The sequence below is a fragment of the Leucopleurus acutus genome (genome assembly GCF_964270905.1).
Source record: "Leucopleurus acutus genome assembly, chromosome: 1".
NCBI classification, from domain to species: domain Eukaryota; kingdom Metazoa; phylum Chordata; class Mammalia; order Artiodactyla; family Delphinidae; genus Leucopleurus; species Leucopleurus acutus.
In genome coordinates, this window is record NC_139142.1 from 169,070,002 (window position 1) to 169,088,546 (window position 18,545).

General features: G+C 41.2%; 1 protein-coding gene across 1 annotated transcript in view; it reads left to right on the forward strand.

Annotated features, from left to right (window-relative positions):
- EFL1 (elongation factor like GTPase 1) overlaps window positions 1–17,834 on the forward strand; it is a 134,728-nt gene extending 116,894 nt beyond the window's left edge. The window contains exons 19-20 of the mRNA XM_082850972.1: window positions 2,775–2,959; window positions 17,318–17,834. Coding sequence (XP_082707098.1) covers window positions 2,775–2,959; window positions 17,318–17,506 — 374 coding nt within the window. The 3' untranslated portion in view covers window positions 17,507–17,834. The remainder of the gene's footprint in view (window positions 1–2,774; window positions 2,960–17,317) is intronic.
- The last annotated feature ends 711 nt before the right edge of the window (window positions 17,835–18,545 follow it).

The following is an 18,545-nucleotide window of genomic DNA, read 5'->3' on the forward strand; positions in this document are numbered from 1 at the left end:
GACCCGTGAAGCAGGCGAGGAGCAGCAGCCTCTGCAGCAGCAGCCAGGCGGCTCATCCCTGCCGGCCCAGGGATACTCCTCAGAGTATCTTTGCCCCGATTTACTCATTCTTTCTCTCTCCCCACCCCATTGTTTGGTATTTACTTCTATAAACCACCTTAAAACTTTCCTTAGAGTGAGGTAGAGGAGTAAATAAAGATGACTAGTTCACACATGGTAGCTATTACAGTAAATTTTTTTTCTCATAAGAATTTTTTTCTCATAAGAATTTTTTTCTCATAAGAATCTCAGGCAAGTCATCTGTAACCTAGAGGGGATCACTAATAAAGACACTAATTATTCTGCTTTTTTCAAGAGCTTTTCAGACTGTACCTAAAATATGGCTTTCAGTTCTAGAAACTGCTTTCCAAAAGCAACGTAAATAAATTGTAGTCTTTCAAATAGGAAAGTGGTCAGGATGGAACAGGAAAGGAAGGTCGTGACAGAGAAAGAGGAGGTGTTCAGAATGGAGAAGAGAAGGCTGAATACTGTCTTCAAGTAGCTTAAAGGCTGGTCTGTGGACGAGGGGTTAAAGCTGTCCCATAGGACAAAAACTGGGCCTAATGGTTAGAAACTTGGGGCTCAAGAATTGTCTACCAATCAGCGCTGTCCAAAGATGGAATGGCCTGCCCTGGGAGGAAGTGAGTTTTAGACGTATGCAAGCAGAATCTAAATGACTACTGTGGTAGAAGTTGACCCCTGAGTTCCCTTCTAGCCCACTGTTCTGTGATTCTCTGACTCTGAGATTTCTAGTGTGAATGACAGGAGAAATGACTTCAAAATTGAGGAGTGGAGTTGCCTTTTGCAATAGGCAATGTATTGTGTCTTAGACACGTTGAATTTAAAAGGAAGTTGCGCTCCACCGTGGAGATGCCCTGGCAGCCACAGTCCCAGTAAATGTGGGATTGGAGGTCCAGTGAGAGGCCAGGCTTAGAAACAGAGTCCCAGGAATCCCAGACATAAAGTTAATAATTTAAACCACACAAATGAGAAATGAATGGGCTTTCTGAAGGGAAAGTTTGTTTGGAGAAGAGTATTGAGCCTCAAAGAATACTCTTAGGAAGAAGTCATACCCTTAAGAATTATTGTAGTAGACAGTAAGTAGAATGATGGTTGTTAGAGGGCCAGGGGTCAAAGGAAGGTGACACTAAGATTGGAGAGATTTGTCAGAGAGGGTGTTGATCAGTAGCTGCAGAAACCGCAGAGAAATCAGAGAATGAGGATTGAGAAAAAGACATTTAGGATAGGAATATGAAAATCATTGTGAAATTTCAAGGAAGCAGCTTTAATAGAGCTCAGGGCAACCAGTAGAGCCTGGGTGTTAAAGAAAGAGCACACAGTGAAGATGCGAGAGGCGGTCCCTTAGGGCTTGTGGGGCAGGAAGAAGGCGAAACCGTGGAGGCGGGCGCGGGAGTGGGGAAGAGGACAACTGTACCTGTCATCACTGGTGGAATTTTTAATTTATTTGTTTTGATGCTAAGCCAAGAGATGCAGAAGGCCCTCCGGAGGTTTTAAGGTTTTTTTTTTTTTAAATTTTTAAGCCTTGCAACACAATGGGTTTCCTGGCATTTGTTTTCCTTTATCCTTCCCAATAACCACCACCAGGGGGAAATCTGAGTCAGAGAGAAAAGTTTGCCCTGTGTCCTCAGTGCCCAGTCTAAAAAATAAAAAATAAGTAAGGTGGGTGACATCCGCACCAGATCACCACCCAGTTTTTTAGGACGGCGGGCAGAGTCCAGAGCTCAGTGTGGTAGTCAGAGGAGACTTGCACTCTGCTTCACGGCAATGTGTAAATTTTTAAGGATAATATATTTATAGATCACTTACGTAATTAAAATTATTTTTTCTAAATGGAAGGTGAAAGTGGGGGCTTTAATGAGTGTACCCATTAGCTAAAGCAAGTTCCTTCCAGTTGTCTGTGATCTCCAGTTTATCTCTGTTCTCTGCAGTCTGTTCTGCTTACTAGCTGAATGGATAGTCTGAGCACCCAGAGGCAGTCATACAGAAGCCAGTCAGAGGGGAAGGGGTCTCCCTCGTGAGTGGAAGAAAGAATTGTGCCTAAAGATGAAATAAAAGTGCTAGCCAAGAGGATTTGCTAGAATTCCTGTGACGTGGCAGTAAAAATTGTTACCAGACATTAAAGATTCCAGACTATCAGTTTTCAGGTAATAAAACCCTTATATTTGTACCACTGAGATAGTATCAGCTTAAAACAAATACAAACAAGCATGTATATATGTGCGGCTTTAATTTTTAGTATAAAAACGTCCTTGAGCCAGTTGATTGCTTACTAGTCCCAAATAGCTTGTCATCATGATAGTTATCATCACATTAATAATGTCTTGAAATTATTAGAATATTTTAACATTTACAAAGCCCAGTCACCCTCATCTCGTTGGATTTCAGACCCAAAGACACCTCGTAGTGAAATTATATCAAAAGGTCCTTTTAAAGTCTCCTGCTTCTCACGCTGTGTTGAGGGGATTGTCCTTGGGTAATGCAGTTTGGGGTGATTTCACCTTTTGTTATCATTTGTTTCTAATTTTTCTATAATTGTCATGCTTTACTGTTTAAATAAACACTTGAAAATTTCCCATGCTTTTGTAAACCAAAATTATTGGGAACAAAGTTAATCATTAGTTGATTGTTAACAGGGTACAGGAGTAGTCCCATCTTTGTGTCGCTCAAGACATGTAACCGGTCAATGAATTTAAAAGGTGTATGTGGCTTTGCAGGTCGGGTCTATGCGGTCTTGTCAAAGAGAGAAGGTCGAGTGCTACAAGAGGAAATGAAAGAGGGGACGGACATGTTCATCATCAAGGCTGTGCTGCCCGTGGCCGAAAGCTTTGGCTTTGCTGATGAAATTAGGAAGAGGACAAGTGGCCTGGCCAGCCCGCAGCTGATATTTAGCCATTGGGAGGTAAGAATCCAAATCCTCGTTCCTTCCTTTGCATCTACGGATGTGCTTCCTTATAGATGGCGCCAAGAGTAGCAGACGACTTCCCAGGCCATGTGGCCTTCCTCTGGCTCTGCTCAGTCAAATGGACAGGACAAAGCAGATGGCATTTTTTCATCCAGATTGAATGAGCCTTAGGTTATATGCGCTTTGTAATACACACACACATATATATTCATTTTTTTTCGTTTGATGTAAAATTTAAGACAGAACATTTAATCCCTTTTTTCCCTCCAAAGGTAATATTGTAGATAAGAAAACCACAGATATTTTGAAAGTGAAACTTTAAGGTATTGTTTCTTCTGGGGAAAAAGTACTTCTAGCATTTAAAGGCAAACAGTTATGCTTCTTACAAGGGGCACCTTTAAGTTATTACGTGTTACATATTCTTCAGTCCCCATTATAGAGATTCGAGGCTCCTGTGGCTTTCAAGTGTTGTGGAATAAAATGGCTCATCAAAACACTTCCTTGTCAGTGTAGGGAAAGGTAGGTGAAAGGCAAACCTTATCTGTAATCAGAAATGCAAACTTAACAGGTCCACATTGCTTGGGAGAGAAGACAAGATTGTGAACACATTGTTTTTTAACCTAGGGCAAGAAAATAATAACAAGAAAGGACGGGGAGGTCAGACCGGCCTTTGTGAACAGATCCTGAAAGGAAAGGTAGAAGCTAGCAGCTAAGGAGGAGAGAAGGACATTGGGTTGGAGGGTGCCTGTGTGAGAAGCAGTGAAGGAAAGCTGTAGGGCATGAGCAGAAAGCAATGTGTTATGTTTCAAGACAAAGCCTGAAGGTCAGGAATAGCATTCTTAAACTGTAGGTTGTAAGTTTGAAAGGTGATTTTAAGAAAGTTCTGTTGTCACTGTTTACAGGGAACCTAAGTAACTTCACATTATTCTCTTGTACCGTGGAGGTGTATAGTTTAGTGGAAGGAGCATTGACTTTGGTGTTGAGAAGTCCTGGTTTCAAATATTAATTCTGCCACTTATTTGGACAAATTGTGGAACCTCCCTGAGTTTGTTTTGCCCCTGAGATATAAGGTATATGGAATATCTAGCCTAGTGCCTGACACTGGTAGGCCCTCCCTGGCATGAAGATTGTTTTCTTGTCAACATTCTTAGAGTCCGTGTCATGTTCCTTTTGGCTCTCTCTCAGCAGTGTGGCATTGCACTCAACTTCACACAAATCCAGACTTTTTCCTTAAACTATTTATAAACAAAGCTCATGGTTTGGGTTCAGTGCTAAGCTCTTTTTACTCCTTTCACTTTCTTTAGCCAGCTGGGTCCCTTCCTCTAGAATGCTTCCAACGAGCAGTTTAAATTTAGGCAGTATAGAGGAATGGGAATAATTGAGGGAGAACTTTCTCTTTAAAATGAATTCTATAGTCAAGTGAATCTGGCAAAGTAAAGAAAGGTGACACTTCAGCAAAACTAACTTTGGACAGGGCAAATTTGATTTTAGTTGGGCAAGTTCATATCATCTAAATTGATACAAGTGAAGTTGCTAGTCCAAAACACTCAACTGTGTCTGCTTCTCCTTGAAAAGAGAAAGTTATGTTCTTAGTACTTGATAGAACTAAAGTTAATGTTGTTCTAATTTAGGTACATTTTTTTGGTTGTCAGTACAAACTACATTTTAACACAGATTTACTATGAAATTTTTCTTGCATCTTCTTCTAGAAACTAAATGATGTTTGGATGGTTTTATTGGCCTATATCTGAAAAGATGCCATTGCTGTACTTCATTATGTAGAAAACAGTAGCACAAAACATTTAAGTTATTTGTTAATGCCCACACTTATGGGGTAGTAATTTCCCACTTATCCAAACTTCTAGCTTTTTGGTTTTGCTTTTTGGCACTCAACTTTTACATAAAAACACAAACCAGTAAGAAGTAGAAGGAATGGATTTATAAAGGCAACTTCTGAAGAACTATGTCTATAGTGTAAATATATTACTGATGTTCCTAATGAAAAACATTAGCGTTATCCCCCACGTGTTTTAGTGACCAGATATGTGATTACAGGACAGTGCAGCTAAATGATGCTTAGAACTGAAGAGAGACTTATTCCACTTCGAAGTAATGACCTTGAGAAGTGAAACACTTTCTTCATTTGTGCTGCCATTGCTGAAAACTGCCTTCAGAACTTGCAGCTCATGCTTCTGAATATCTTAGAGATGACAAGTCGTCCATCTCATTCAGATGGCCTTGAGAGTAGAAGGATGTGTGCTCACTCCCTCTTGCGAGAGCACTGGAATTACAACTAACTGCTGAACAGTCATCGACAGGAAGATACTGGAGCTCACCAAAAAAGATACCCCACATCCAAAGACAAAGGAGAAGCCTCAATGAGATGGTAGGAAGGGCGCAATCACAATAAAATCAAATCCCGTAACCACTGGGTGGGTGACTCACAGACTGGAGAACAAATATACCACAGAAGTCCACCCACTGCAGTGAAGGTTCTGAACCCCACCTCAGGCTTCCCAACCTGGGGTCCGGCAACGGGAGGAGGAATTCCTAGAGAAACAGACTTTGAAGGCTAGCGGGATTTGATTGCAGGACTTCGACAGGACTGAGGGAAACAGAGACTCCGATCTTGGAGGGCACACACAAAGTAGTGTGCACATCGGGACCCAGGGGAAGGAGCAGCGACCCCATAGGAGACTGAACCAGACGTACCTGCTAGTGTTGGAGGGTCTCCTGCAGAGGCGGGGGCGGCTCTGTCTCACCATAAGGACAAGGACACTAGCAGCAGAAGTTCTGGGAAGTACTCCTTGGCATGAGCCCTCCCAGAGTCCGCCATTAGCCCCACCAAAGAGCCCAGGTAGGCTCCAGTGTTGGGTTGCCTCAGGCCAAACAACCAACAGGGAGGGAACCCCAGCCCCACCCATCAGCAGACAAGTGGATTAAAGTTTTACTGAGCCCTGCCCACCAGAGCAACAACCAGCTCTACCCACCACCAGTCCCTCCCATCAGGAAACTTGCACAAGCCTTTTAGATAGCCTCATACGCCAGAGGGCAGACAGCAGAAGGAAGAAGAACTACAATCCAGCCTGTGGAACAAAAACCACATTCACAGAAAGACAAGATGAAAAGGCAGAGAGCTATGTACCAAATGAAGGAACAAGATAAAACCCCCAGAAAAACAACTAAATGAAGTGGAGATAGGCAACCTTCCAGAAAAATAATTCAGAATAATGATAGTGAAGATGATCCAGGACCTCGGAAAAAGAATGGAGGCAGAGATCAAAAAGATGCAAGAAATGTTTAACAAAGACCTAGAAGAATTAAAGAACAAACAAACAGAGATGGACAATACAATAACTGAAATGAAAAATACAGTAGAAGGAATCAATAGCAGAATAACTGGGGCAGAAGAACCATAAGTGACCTGGAAGACAGAATGGTGGAATTCACTGCCACGGAACAGAATACAGAAAAAAGAATGAAGAGAAATGAAGAGAGCCTAAGAGACCTCTGGGACAACATTAAATGGAACAACATTCACATTATAGGGGTACCAGAAGGAGAAGAGAGAAAGGACGTGAGAAAATATTTGAAGAGATTATAGTTGAAAACTTCCCTAACATGGGAAGGCAAATAGCCACCCAAGTCCAGGAAGCGCAGAGAGTCCCAGGCAGGATAAACTCAAGGGGAAACACACCAAGACACATAGTAATCAAATTGACAAAAATTAAAGACAAAGAAAAATTATTGAAAGCAACAAGGGAAAAATGACAAATAACATACAAGGGAACTCCCATAAGGTTAACAGGTGATTTCTCAGCAGAAACTCTACAAGCCAGAAGGGAGTGGCATGATATATTTAAAGTGGTGAAAGGGAAGAAGCTACAACCAAGATTACTTTACTCATCAAGGATCTCATTCAGATTTGATGGAGAAATCAAAAGCTTTACAGACAAGCAAAAGCTAAGAGAATTCAGCACCACCAAACCAGCTCTACAACAAAGGCTAAAGGAACTTCTCTAAGTGGGAAACACAAGAGAAGAAAAGGACCTACAAAAAGAAGCCCATAACAATTAAGAAAATGGTAATAGGAACATACACATTGATGATTACCTTAAATGTGAATGAATTAAATGCTCCAACCAAAAGACACAGGCTCGCTGAATGTACACAAAAATAAGACCCACTTCAGACCTAGGGACACATACAGACCGAAAGTGAAGGGATGGGGAAAGATATTCCATGCAAAAGGAAATCAAAAGAAAGCTGGAGTAGCAATACTCATATCAGATAAAATAGACTTTAAAATAAAGAATGTTACAAGAGACGAGGAAGGACACTACATAACGATCAAGGGATCAATCCAAGAAGAAGATATAACAATTATAAATATATATGCACCCAACATAGGAGCACCTACATAAAGCAGCTGCTAACAGCTATAAAAGAGGAAATCAACAGTAACATAATAATAGTGGGGGACTTTAACACCTCACTTACACCAATGGACAGATCAACCAGGCAGAAATTTCATAAGGAAACACAAGCTTTAAATGACACAATAGACCAGATAGATTTAATTGATATTTATAAGACATTCCATCCAAAAACAGCAGATTACACATTCTTCTCAAGTGCACACGGAACATTCTCCAGGTAGATCACAGCCTGGGTCACAAAGCAAGCCTCAGTAAATTTAAGAAAATTGAAATCATATCAAGCACCTTTTCTGACCACAACGCTATGAGATTAGACATCAATTACAGGGGGAAAAAACATAAAAAACAAACACATGGAGGCTAAACAATACGTTACTAAATAACCAAGAGATCACTGAAGAAATCAAAGAGGAAATCAGAAAATACCTAGAGACAAGTGACAATGAAGACACGACTATCCAAAACCTATGGGATGCAGCAAAAGCAGTTCTAAAATGGAAGTTTATAGCATTACAGTCCTACCTCAAGAAACAAGAAAAATCTCAAATAAAAAATCTAACCTTACACCTAGAGGAGCTAGAGAAAGAAGGACAAACAAAACCCAAGGTTAGTAGAAGGAAAGCAATCATAAAGATCAGAGCAAAAATAAATGAAATAGAAACAAAGAAAACAATAGCAAAGATCAATAAAACTAAAAGCTGGTTCTTTGAGAAGATAAACAAAATTGATAAACCATTAGCCAGACTCATCAAGAAAAAGAGGGAGAGGACTCAAAACAATAAAATTAGAAATTAAAAAGGAGAAGTTACAACGGATACCACAGAAATACAAAGCATCCTAAGAGTACTACAAGCAACTATGCCAATAAAGTGGACAGCCTAGAAGAAATGGACAAATTCTTAGAAAGGTATAACCTTCCAAGACTGAACCAGGATGAAATAGAAAATATGGACAGACCAATCACAAGTAATGAAGTTGAACCTGTGATTAAAAATCTTCCAACAAACAAAAGTCCAAGACCAGATGGCTTCACAGGTGAATTCTATCAAACATTTAGAGAAGAGCTAACACCCATCCTTCTCAAACTCTTCCAAAAAATTGCAGAGGAAGGAACACTCCCAAACTCATTCTATGAAGCCACCATCACCCTCATGCCAAAATCAGAGGTACTACAAAAAAAGAAAATTACAGACCAGTATCACTGATGAATATAGATGCAAAAATCCTCAACAAAATACTAGCAAACAGAAATCAACAACACATTAAAAGGATCATACACCATGATCAAGTGAGATTTATCCCAGGGATGCAAGGATTCTTCAATATATGCAAATCAATCAATGTGATACACCATATTAACAAACTGAAGAGTAAAAACCATACGATTATCTCAGTAGATGCAGAAAAAGCTTTTGACAAAATTCAGCACCCATTTATGATAAAAAACTCTCCAGAAAGTGGGCATAGAGGGAACCTACCTCAACATAATAAAGGCCATATATGACAAACCCACAGCAAACATCATTCTCAATGGTGAAAAACTGAAAGCATTTCCTCTAAGATCAGCAACAAGACAAGGATGTCCACTCTTGCCACTATTATTCAACATAGTTTTGGAAGTCCTAGCCACAGCAATCAGAGAAGAAAAAGAAATAAAAGGAATACAGATTGGAAAAGAAGAAGTAAAACTGTCACTGTTTGCAGATGACATGATACTATACATAGAGAATCCTATAGATGCCACCAGAAAATTACTAGAGCTAATCAGTGAATGTGGTAAAGTTGCAGGATACAAAATTAATGCACAGAAATCTCTTGCATTCCTATATACTAATGATGAAACATCTGAAAGAGAAATTAAGGAAACACTCCCATTTGCCATTGCAACAAAAAGAATACCTAGGAATAAAGCTACCTAGGGAGATAAAAGACCTGTATGCAGACAACTATAAGACACTGATGAAAGAAATTAAAGATGATACCAACAGATGGAGAGAGATACCATGGTTTTGGACTGGAAGAATCAATATTGTGAAAATGACTCTACTACCAAAGCAGTCTGCAGGTTCAATGCAAAGCCTATCAAATTACCAGTGGCATTTTTTACAGAACTAGAACAAAACATCTTAAAATTTGTACGGAAACACAAAAGACCCTGAATAGCCAAAGCAATCTTGAGGGAAGAAAACAGAGCTGGAGGAATGAGACTCCCTGACTTCAGACAATACTACAAAGCTACAGTAATCAAGATAATATGGTACTGGCACAAAAGCAAGTATAGATCAGTGGAACAGGATAGAAAGCCCAGAGATAAACCCACACACCTGTGGTCAGCTAATCTATGACAAAGGAGGCAAGGATATACAATGGAGAAAAGGCTGTCTCTTCAATAAGTGGTGCTGGGAAAACTGGACAGCTACGTGTAAAAGAATGAAATTAGAACACTCCCTAACACCATATGCAAAAATAAACTCAAAATGGATTAAAGACCTAAACATAAGACCGGACACTATAAAACTCTTAGAGGAAAACATAGGAAGAACACTCTCACAGAAATCACAGCAAGATCTTTTTTCATCCACCTCCTAGAGTAATGGAAATAAAACCAAAAATAAACAAATAAATGGGACCTAATGAAACGTAAAAGCTTTTGCACGGCAAACTACAAACAAGACGAAAAGACAACCCTCAGAGTGGGAGAAAATATTTGCAAACGAATCAACAGACAAAGGATTAATCTCCAAAATTTATAAACAGGTCATGAAGCTCAATATTAAAACAACCAGTCCAAAAATGGGCAGAAGACCTAAATAGACGTTTCTTCAAAGAAGACATACAGATGGCCAAGAAGCACATGAAAAGCTGCTCAACATCACTAATTATTAGAGAAATGCAAATCAAAACTACAACGAGGTATCATCTCACACTGGTTAGAATGGGCATCATCAGAAAATCTACAAACAACAAATGCTGGAGAGGGTGTGAAGAAAAGGGAACCCTCTTGCACTGTTGGTGGAAATGTAAATTGTTACAGCCACTAGGAAGAACAGTATGGACATTCCTTAAAAAACTAAAAATAGAATTACCATATGACCCAGAAATCCCACTACTGGACATATACCTAGAAAAAAACATAATTCAAAACCACACATGCACCCCAGTGTTCATTGCAGCACTGTTTACAATAGCCAGGTCATGAAAGCAACCTAAATGCCCATCGACAGACAAATGGATAAAGAAGATGTGGTACATATATACGGTGGAATATTACTCATCCATAAAAAGGAACGAAATTGGGTCATTTGTAGAGACGTGGATGGATCTAGAGACTGTCATACAGAGTGAAGTAAGTCAGAAAGAGAAAAACAAATATAGTATATTAACGATATATGTGGAACCTAGAAAAATGGTACAGATGAACCGGTTTACAGGGCAGAAATAGAGAGACAGATGTAGAGAACAAATGTATGGACACCAAGGGGGGAAAGTGGCGGGGGGTGGGTGGTGGTGGTGGGATGAATTGGGAGATTGCAATTGATATGTATACACTAATATGTATAAGATGGATAACTAATAAGAGCCTGCTGTATAAAAAATAAATAAATAAAATTCAAAAAAGAAAAGAAAATGTCCTTGATCAGCACTGGTGCAGAAAACTGGGTTATAGTATGTTTGGTCAGAACAAAGAGCGTGTAGGTTAAGTGATCCCTGGGGTTCTCTGTAAATACAGATCTAAAACATATTCAGAGCTCTTATAATGGCATCATTATTGGAAGAATTATATATTTGAATTCATTTATTCTATTGTTTGTTTAAAATACCTCATTTTATTTTTTTATATAAATTTATTTTTAAATTTTTGTCTGCGTGGGGTCTTCGGGGCTGCATTGGGTCTTTGTTGCTGCTCGCGGGCTTTTTCTCGTGGCGAGCGGGGGCTGCTCTTTGTTGCGGTGCGCGGGCTTCTCATTGCGGTGGCTTCTCTTGTTGTGGAGCACGGGCTTCAGTAGTTGTGGCTCGCAGGCTCTAGAGCACAGGCTCAGTAGTTGTGGTGCCCGGGCTTAGTTGCTCCGTGGTATGTGGGATCTTCCCGGGTCAGGGCTCGAACCCATGTCCCCGGCATTAGCAGGCAGATTCTTAACCACTGCGCCACCAGGGAAGTCCCCTCATCATTTTGTAGTCACCCTTTTCCTTGAAAGTGACTTTATAAAGCACATTTTTTTAAAGATCTATAAACTAAACTTCTCACCATTTGCCAGTTGTCAGCTATATTCTGGAAACACATAAGGCTGCTCTATCAAAAGGATCTCAAAGTGGAGTGGCTCAAATTAAGCAGAAGATTCTCTTTTGAGTCTCAGGAGGCAGACCAGGGCTGGTGTGCAGCTCACTGTGGAAGGAGTCCAGGCTTCTGCTCCTTTGCTGCCTTTCTCAACACTTGGATGGTCCAGAGTGGCTGTTTCACCTCCTACTGTCACCTCTGCATACCGGCCATTAAGAATAGGCAATGGGAAGAGGACATACTCCGTTAAGAGGGCATAGTCCCGTTAAGAGGATGCTGCCCAAGTCCATTGCCCAGAACACATCATCCCGCCACATCTAACAAGGCTCCATCTGACAAGGAGGCTGGGCCAATATAGTCTTTAACTCATTCAGGAGTCAGCAAACTATGACCCATTACCTGTTTTGGTAAATAAAATATACTCAGATATAGCCATACCCATTCATTTACGTATTTTATATGGCTGCTTTCAAGCAGACTTGAGTAGTTACAACAGAGACCGTGTGGCCCACAGTCTAAAATATTTACTGTCTTGAGCTTTATAGAAGATGTGTGCCTACCTACCCCTCCCCCCAGAACCTAGGTCATCTGTATGCCCACCTGAAATACGAATACCAAAGAAAAAGAGGATAATAAGTATTTAGGAACAGTTAATATAAAACAGCAAAGTTTTACAAAGCAGGCAGTTTTTGTCAACGTGAAAACCATGATGGTTTTTCAGTCTCCTTTCTTTCTCAAAATTAAAAAAAAAAAAGGGCGGGGAGGCTGAAAGTTAATCTGACATACTTAGTAGTAGTTTTAAAAATATATTAGTTTTTGACTTAGTTACAGCTAATCATTACAAATCCGCCCTTTAATAACTTGAGAGAAAAATGTAGTCAAGGAAAGTTTGCTCCAGTTTTGTACCATCCTTCTGTCATCCCCTTGCCACCTGTCATGGTCCTGTTCCCAAAAGCTTCAAATCTTTTGAAAGTCTAGAAAACTACATTATAATTAAGTGTCATTGATCTGATCTTTTCTGGCTGTCTCAGTTTTCCCCCATAGTTAGGTTTAGAAATAACACAGTTGTTGAGATCTGGCTTCTCACTCCAAGGCACTTTTTTTCATTTGTATTCTACCACACCATGTAATTTACAATCAAGAGCTTTTGAGAGAAAGTGCTTCAAAAAATAGAGAAAATAAAATTACAGGCATTTTCCATGAGGAAACCTTTGAAGTCAGCAATCTCATAATTTCTCTTTCTATGTTTTACCCTTCTATGAAAAAGGAAGAAAAGGAGCTAATAACAGACACAGAAGGAAAAATATTACCAGCCAGTGCTGATCTACATGTATGTCAGCATAACCTCAGGACTCGCTGCTGAGGGGTGGGCTAAAGTTCACGTTAGGGTAAGGAAGAAGTGATCACAGTCGCACGGACATGGTGTTTGCCACCTGCCAGCCATAACCATAGGGAAAATCGGGCAAAGTATTGAAAGAAAGCTCCCAAAGCGTTTTTCTTCTAGGCTTTTTTTCTTTCTTTTGTTTTTTTGTAGTAATGATCAGGGCAACAGCTAGCACTTGGGTGCCTTTCTTCCTGTGAGTTAGAAAATGGCATCCTCTTTAGGCTGTGGAGTTGCCAAAAAAAAAAACATTCTCACTGTAGGCACGTGAATTCTGGGTGAGCCAGTTAGAAGAAAGCATCTTGTCTTCCAAACTGATAGCAAGCTCTGCTCTGTCGCCTCAAGGATGCCTTTCTGTGGAGCATCAGCTGGACAGCCTTTAGGGTGGCCTTGTCATCACCCCACTGGGAAAATTCAAAATGACCCTAACACGGTCAGGTGGGACTGGACCAGGCCAGTCACTTTCTGGTAAAGTGTACCCCATTGCCCCTTTTCTGAGACTTTGTTTGGCATGTCGAGGCAAGAAGCTTCCAGATGTCCACACAGATACAGGAGGAGTGAAGGTGAAAACAGCAGCTGCCCGTGCTGGACAGAAGAGATGTGGGCAGTGGACCCGCATCGGGTCGAGTCCCCCGGGCAGCTGGAGATGGGCACAGAAAGCGGCCCTAGCGGCTCGGGAGACAAACTGAGCAAACCTCAGAAATATACACTGAGGGCCCAGGCAAAACTGGACCCTTCTGAAGCTCTGAAGTTACATTTTTGAAAAGAGGACACTCTGGCCTTCAGTTGGCCAGTCTGAGTCTGATATCTCCCAACTAACACCTCACTTATTTCTCTTTATAAAATGTGTCACTTTTTTTTAACTGGATTAAAGATGTGTTCACTGCTACCACTGAGACCTGCTAAGAACATGTGGCTTCTTTATATTCTATGATGGGTTTCTCATCCAACTAGTTAGAGGAGGGCACTGATAACTCGCTTAAAACTAGTCTCTTACAAGTATAGTCTTTGTGGATGACTGCCCACGTAAATGTTCCATTTCCTGACTTTCTTCTGCCCCTCTCTAAGCAAGAGGGGGCCTTCTGTGGAAAGGGGGAGGGGAGCCTCAGCTTCAACCCAGTACCCTAGATCCTCAGTGGCTTTGGCCGGGAAATGGCTTGACTGGTCCAGCCCCATCTGGCTGCTGGGGCCAGTGTGGTGGCACCAACCAGTTTCAGGAATCTCTCCTACCAACCACTTGTCTCTAGCCACAAAATCCCCACCCGCAGCTGCCTTTGTCCTGCCCCCAGGCTTCCACCAGCCTGTCAGCACCCTTGAATCCACTCACCGGTGTGTGGGAACTTCCAGGTCCGCAGCATCACCCCACTACTCTGGTACCGTGTCACATTAGACTTGGGGGCGGCAGGGCCCCAGCAACCTGCTAATACTTGGCTAATGGCACCTTGGAGATTTTGCTTATCCTCTGTAGACGTATACCCTGATGACACTTGAGTCCTCATATCTAGCATGTCATCCTTCTTCAGCCCGAGGGCACCGGTCTGTGCTTTGACACACTTAGGAGGTTGTGACATGTGGTGGTGGCTGGGGGTGGTGGAGGAGAGTGGCAGACAGGGTCTCCAGAGGTGACTGTGGAAGCAAAGGGATTCATCTCCCGGGGACAGAATGCAGTAGCAGTTCTTTGAGTGGGTCTGTTTTTCCAGCCACAATAGGCTGGTGGTTCATAAGAGCACACAGAGACACTACCCACTTTCCAGACTCGCCCCTTCCACTTCCATTCAACTGTGCTTGCACTTGTAGCCCTAGTCTTGAATTCAGCAGTGTCAGAGTGGTGATGTGCTGTTACTGCATCCCTGGCATGACTTGACATAAATTGATGATCTCATTTAGCCCTCGTACAATCATAGGAGATTAGGACTTTTAATATTACACCTTTACAAACGAGAGAACTAAGGCACAAGATGCCTTTAAGTAACTCGCCCCAGTCATGCAGATCTGACTTCAGCACCAGCACCGTCAACCCCTGCGTTACATTCGCTCCAGCCTCCGCGCCTGCCTTGGATTTAGAGATGTGCCAAAGCCTTCCTGGATCTGGGCTTACACACAGACTCCCCTACCAGCGCCGGGTAACCGTCAGTCTGCATTCTATGTCTGTGGTTTATCTCTTCTGGACATTTTATAGAAATGGAATCATATAATATGTAACCCTTTGTGTCTGGCTTCTTCCACTTAGCATACTGTTTTGGAGGTACATCCACATTTAGCATGTATCAGTATTCTTCGTATGGCTGTGTAACACTCCGTTGTATGTATTGTATACCATAGTTTGTTCGTCCGTTGATGGACATTTAGGCTTTTCCACCTTTTGGCTGTTGTGAATAGTGCTGCTATGTTCTTGCATGTATATGTATTGATACTTGTTTGAGTTCCTGTTTTCAGTCCTTTGGGGTATATACCTATGAGTAGAATTGCGGAGTCGTATGATAATTCTGCGTTTAACTTTTTGAGAAACCGCCAGACTTTTCCACAGTGGCTGTAGCGTCTTACATTCTTATCAGCAATGCATGAGGCTTCCAGTCTCTCCGCATCCTCACCAACGCTTTTTTTCCTTTTTTTTTTTTTTTAAATAGTCATCCCAGTGGGCGTGAAGTGGTACCTCACTGTGGTTTTGATTTGAATTTCCTTCATGACTGATAATGTTGAGCATCTTTTCAATTGCTTGTTGGCCGTTTGTATATCCTTTCTGGAGACATGTCTATTCAAGTCCTTTGCCCATTTTTTATCAGGTTGTTTGGGGTTTTTTGTTGTTGAGTTCTAGGAGTTCTTTATATATTCTGAATATCAAATGTCTTTTTAATTTACTTATTCTCGCTTCAGCAGTTTTCTGTTTAACCTACCCACTGAGTTTCTTTGTTTTTTTTTAATTTTAATGTCTAAAATTCTAATTTCTGGGATTTCTAGTTCTTTCTTTTTCACAACTGCCTAATGTATTATGGATGCTATTCCCCACCCCCATCTCCTTTATTTCTTGGAGAATTTTTAAATGAACCTCTAGAATTTTCTCTTCAGATTACCTTATTATCTCTATTTGACTAGTCATTCTCCCTTCTGTTGAGTCTGGCACCTGTCTTTCATGGTGCTGGATTTCCTTTTGTCTTCCGTATATCTTACTGGTAGGGTCATTTTCAGCAGGAATTCTCTCCTCCTCTGTCCTCCTGAGTGCCGTAGCCCTAACTGTAGCATTTGCAGTGGCTCAGCTTGGTGCCTTCACCAGTGTGGATGGTGCAGGACAACAGACTCAGCACAGGCCGAGTCTGATCTTCAGAAGGTGACGGCTTTTATCTCATGACCTACAACTCATTTTCAGCCACAGCCCTGGGCAGACATGGTTATTCCAGCTCCAGAGAAGAGTGGATGGTTCTGGTCCCCACACACCTGGTTTATGTGGCTTTGGGCCCATCCTAAGTGGGCAGTAAAAGCCTGGCCCTCGTGGTGCACAGCTGTCTTGGCTCCCTATGGGAAGTGGTTGGGGCTTTTGCCCTCACATATTACTGTGGGCTCTCTTCTCTCCCTCCAAGAGCCTCTCCCTTCCTGGTCCACAGAAATTTCCTTTTCTTGTGTTGAAGAGTGACTATTATAAAATAAATTTTTCTTTCATTTCTGCATTTTAAATTGAAAAGTGTTGGGATTTGAGACCACTTGAGAAATAGCACCTCTCTCCTCCCAATTGAGAAGTAAGAAAAAACAACGAAAAGAACAAGGCATATTAAAGTCAGAATCTCACCGTTATTACTGATAAAGCTGATCTTGTGGAATGTGGTCTTCATCTGTGGGCAATTCCGAGCTCCTAATACTGCACTGAATTTTGGAGCAAAAACCTCAGAATAATCAAGAATGGACTTACATGTGTTGGTCTTTGCTGAGGCCAAAGGCAAAATGAGTGAAGTGACACCGGTACCCAGGTTTAGCCTAGTGAAAGGGAGAGTTTTTTCTATTATGTTATTCAAAGTTAATAGTTTTCTTACTTAGTGTTATGTAAAGGCTCTAGGAGTAGAGAATAATATGTATGTCACAGGTTTTGTTGAATCTACTTGCATTTGTCCATACCGCCTGTGATCCTTCATATTTGTTTATTACCATTTCTAGCAAGCTTAACTCTTCATTGCTTCACTTTTATTCTTAAGCTAAGACTGTATGAGTTGGCATTTGAGATGAAAGTATACTTGTCTAATCTAGCACATTCTGTCACCTTCTTTTACAAGATCATTCCCAGCGACCCCTTCTGGGTACCAACCACTGAGGAGGAGTATTTGCACTTTGGGGAAAAGGCTGATTCTGAGAACCAGGCCCGGAAGTACATGAATGCGGTACGAAAGCGGAAGGGTCTTTATGTGGAAGAGAAGATTGTGGAGCACGCAGAAAAGCAGAGAACCCTCAGCAAAAATAAGTAACTACCACTGGTGGCAGATTCTTCTCTTTGTAATAAGTTAGGAAGTATCACCCAGGCTTCGATCCTGGGAAAATTCCTTTATGCTGCATCATCTCTGTGCATTCACTTTCAATAAATTTGATCCATATCATATTTTAAAGAGGGCGTTCCGAAATGTTTTTGTAATTGGTTCTGGTACAAGGCAAGAAGTGATCAATATTGCAGTGGTGCCTTCTTCCTACCCTATGTATAACCCCTTGGCAGCAAGACTCGTGCTGTGATGAGGGCAACCTGCTAAGTGCCGGGGGCAGGATGTGCAGATCCCCCAGTGGGCTGGGTCCTCTACACTGAGCACCCACCCCTCTGCCTGTCATCAGAGTGTCGCTCTTCTGATTACATCCTCCACTTAAACATACTTCATATTTAATCACTGAATCACAGCATTTAACATCATTTGGAGAGACCGCAGACTCGAGAGACCAGCTGCCTTTAGGTTAGTTAAACCAAGTCACTGTTACAGCTGATTCATCTTGCTACACATCTTTATTTGTGTAGCAAACCAATGTAATGTTCAACTGTTGGCCTTTAAACCTTCTGTTTTTACACTCCCTCCTAAATTGCATCACTCATATTTAAATAAATGTTCATTAAAGTTATGCCCTATACCTTTTTCTTTTTTTAAAAAAAAGGTAAATTTCTATAATTCTCTTGGCTGTTTCCTCTTAGCCTTACTGAAGGGATATTAGCTAATATGATGAGATTATTGCCTTGATTGTAAATACTTTCCCTAAGTCTCCTCAGTTGCCTCATTCAAGGAGATCTCCATATAAGGTACAAATGCAATCCAGTCAGTAATAGATTTTGTAATTTTTGATGTTGTGCTAATATCTTTTACAGCCACTTAAAAGAAGGATTCTTTTTCAAAACACCTAAAATTATCAGACCAGGATTGAAATGCTATTAATGTTTTTTTGTTTGTTTGTTGTTTTTAATAAACTGTCATTCTTTTTTTTTTTTTTTTTTTGTGGCGCGCGGGCCTCTCACTGTTGTGGCCTCTCCCG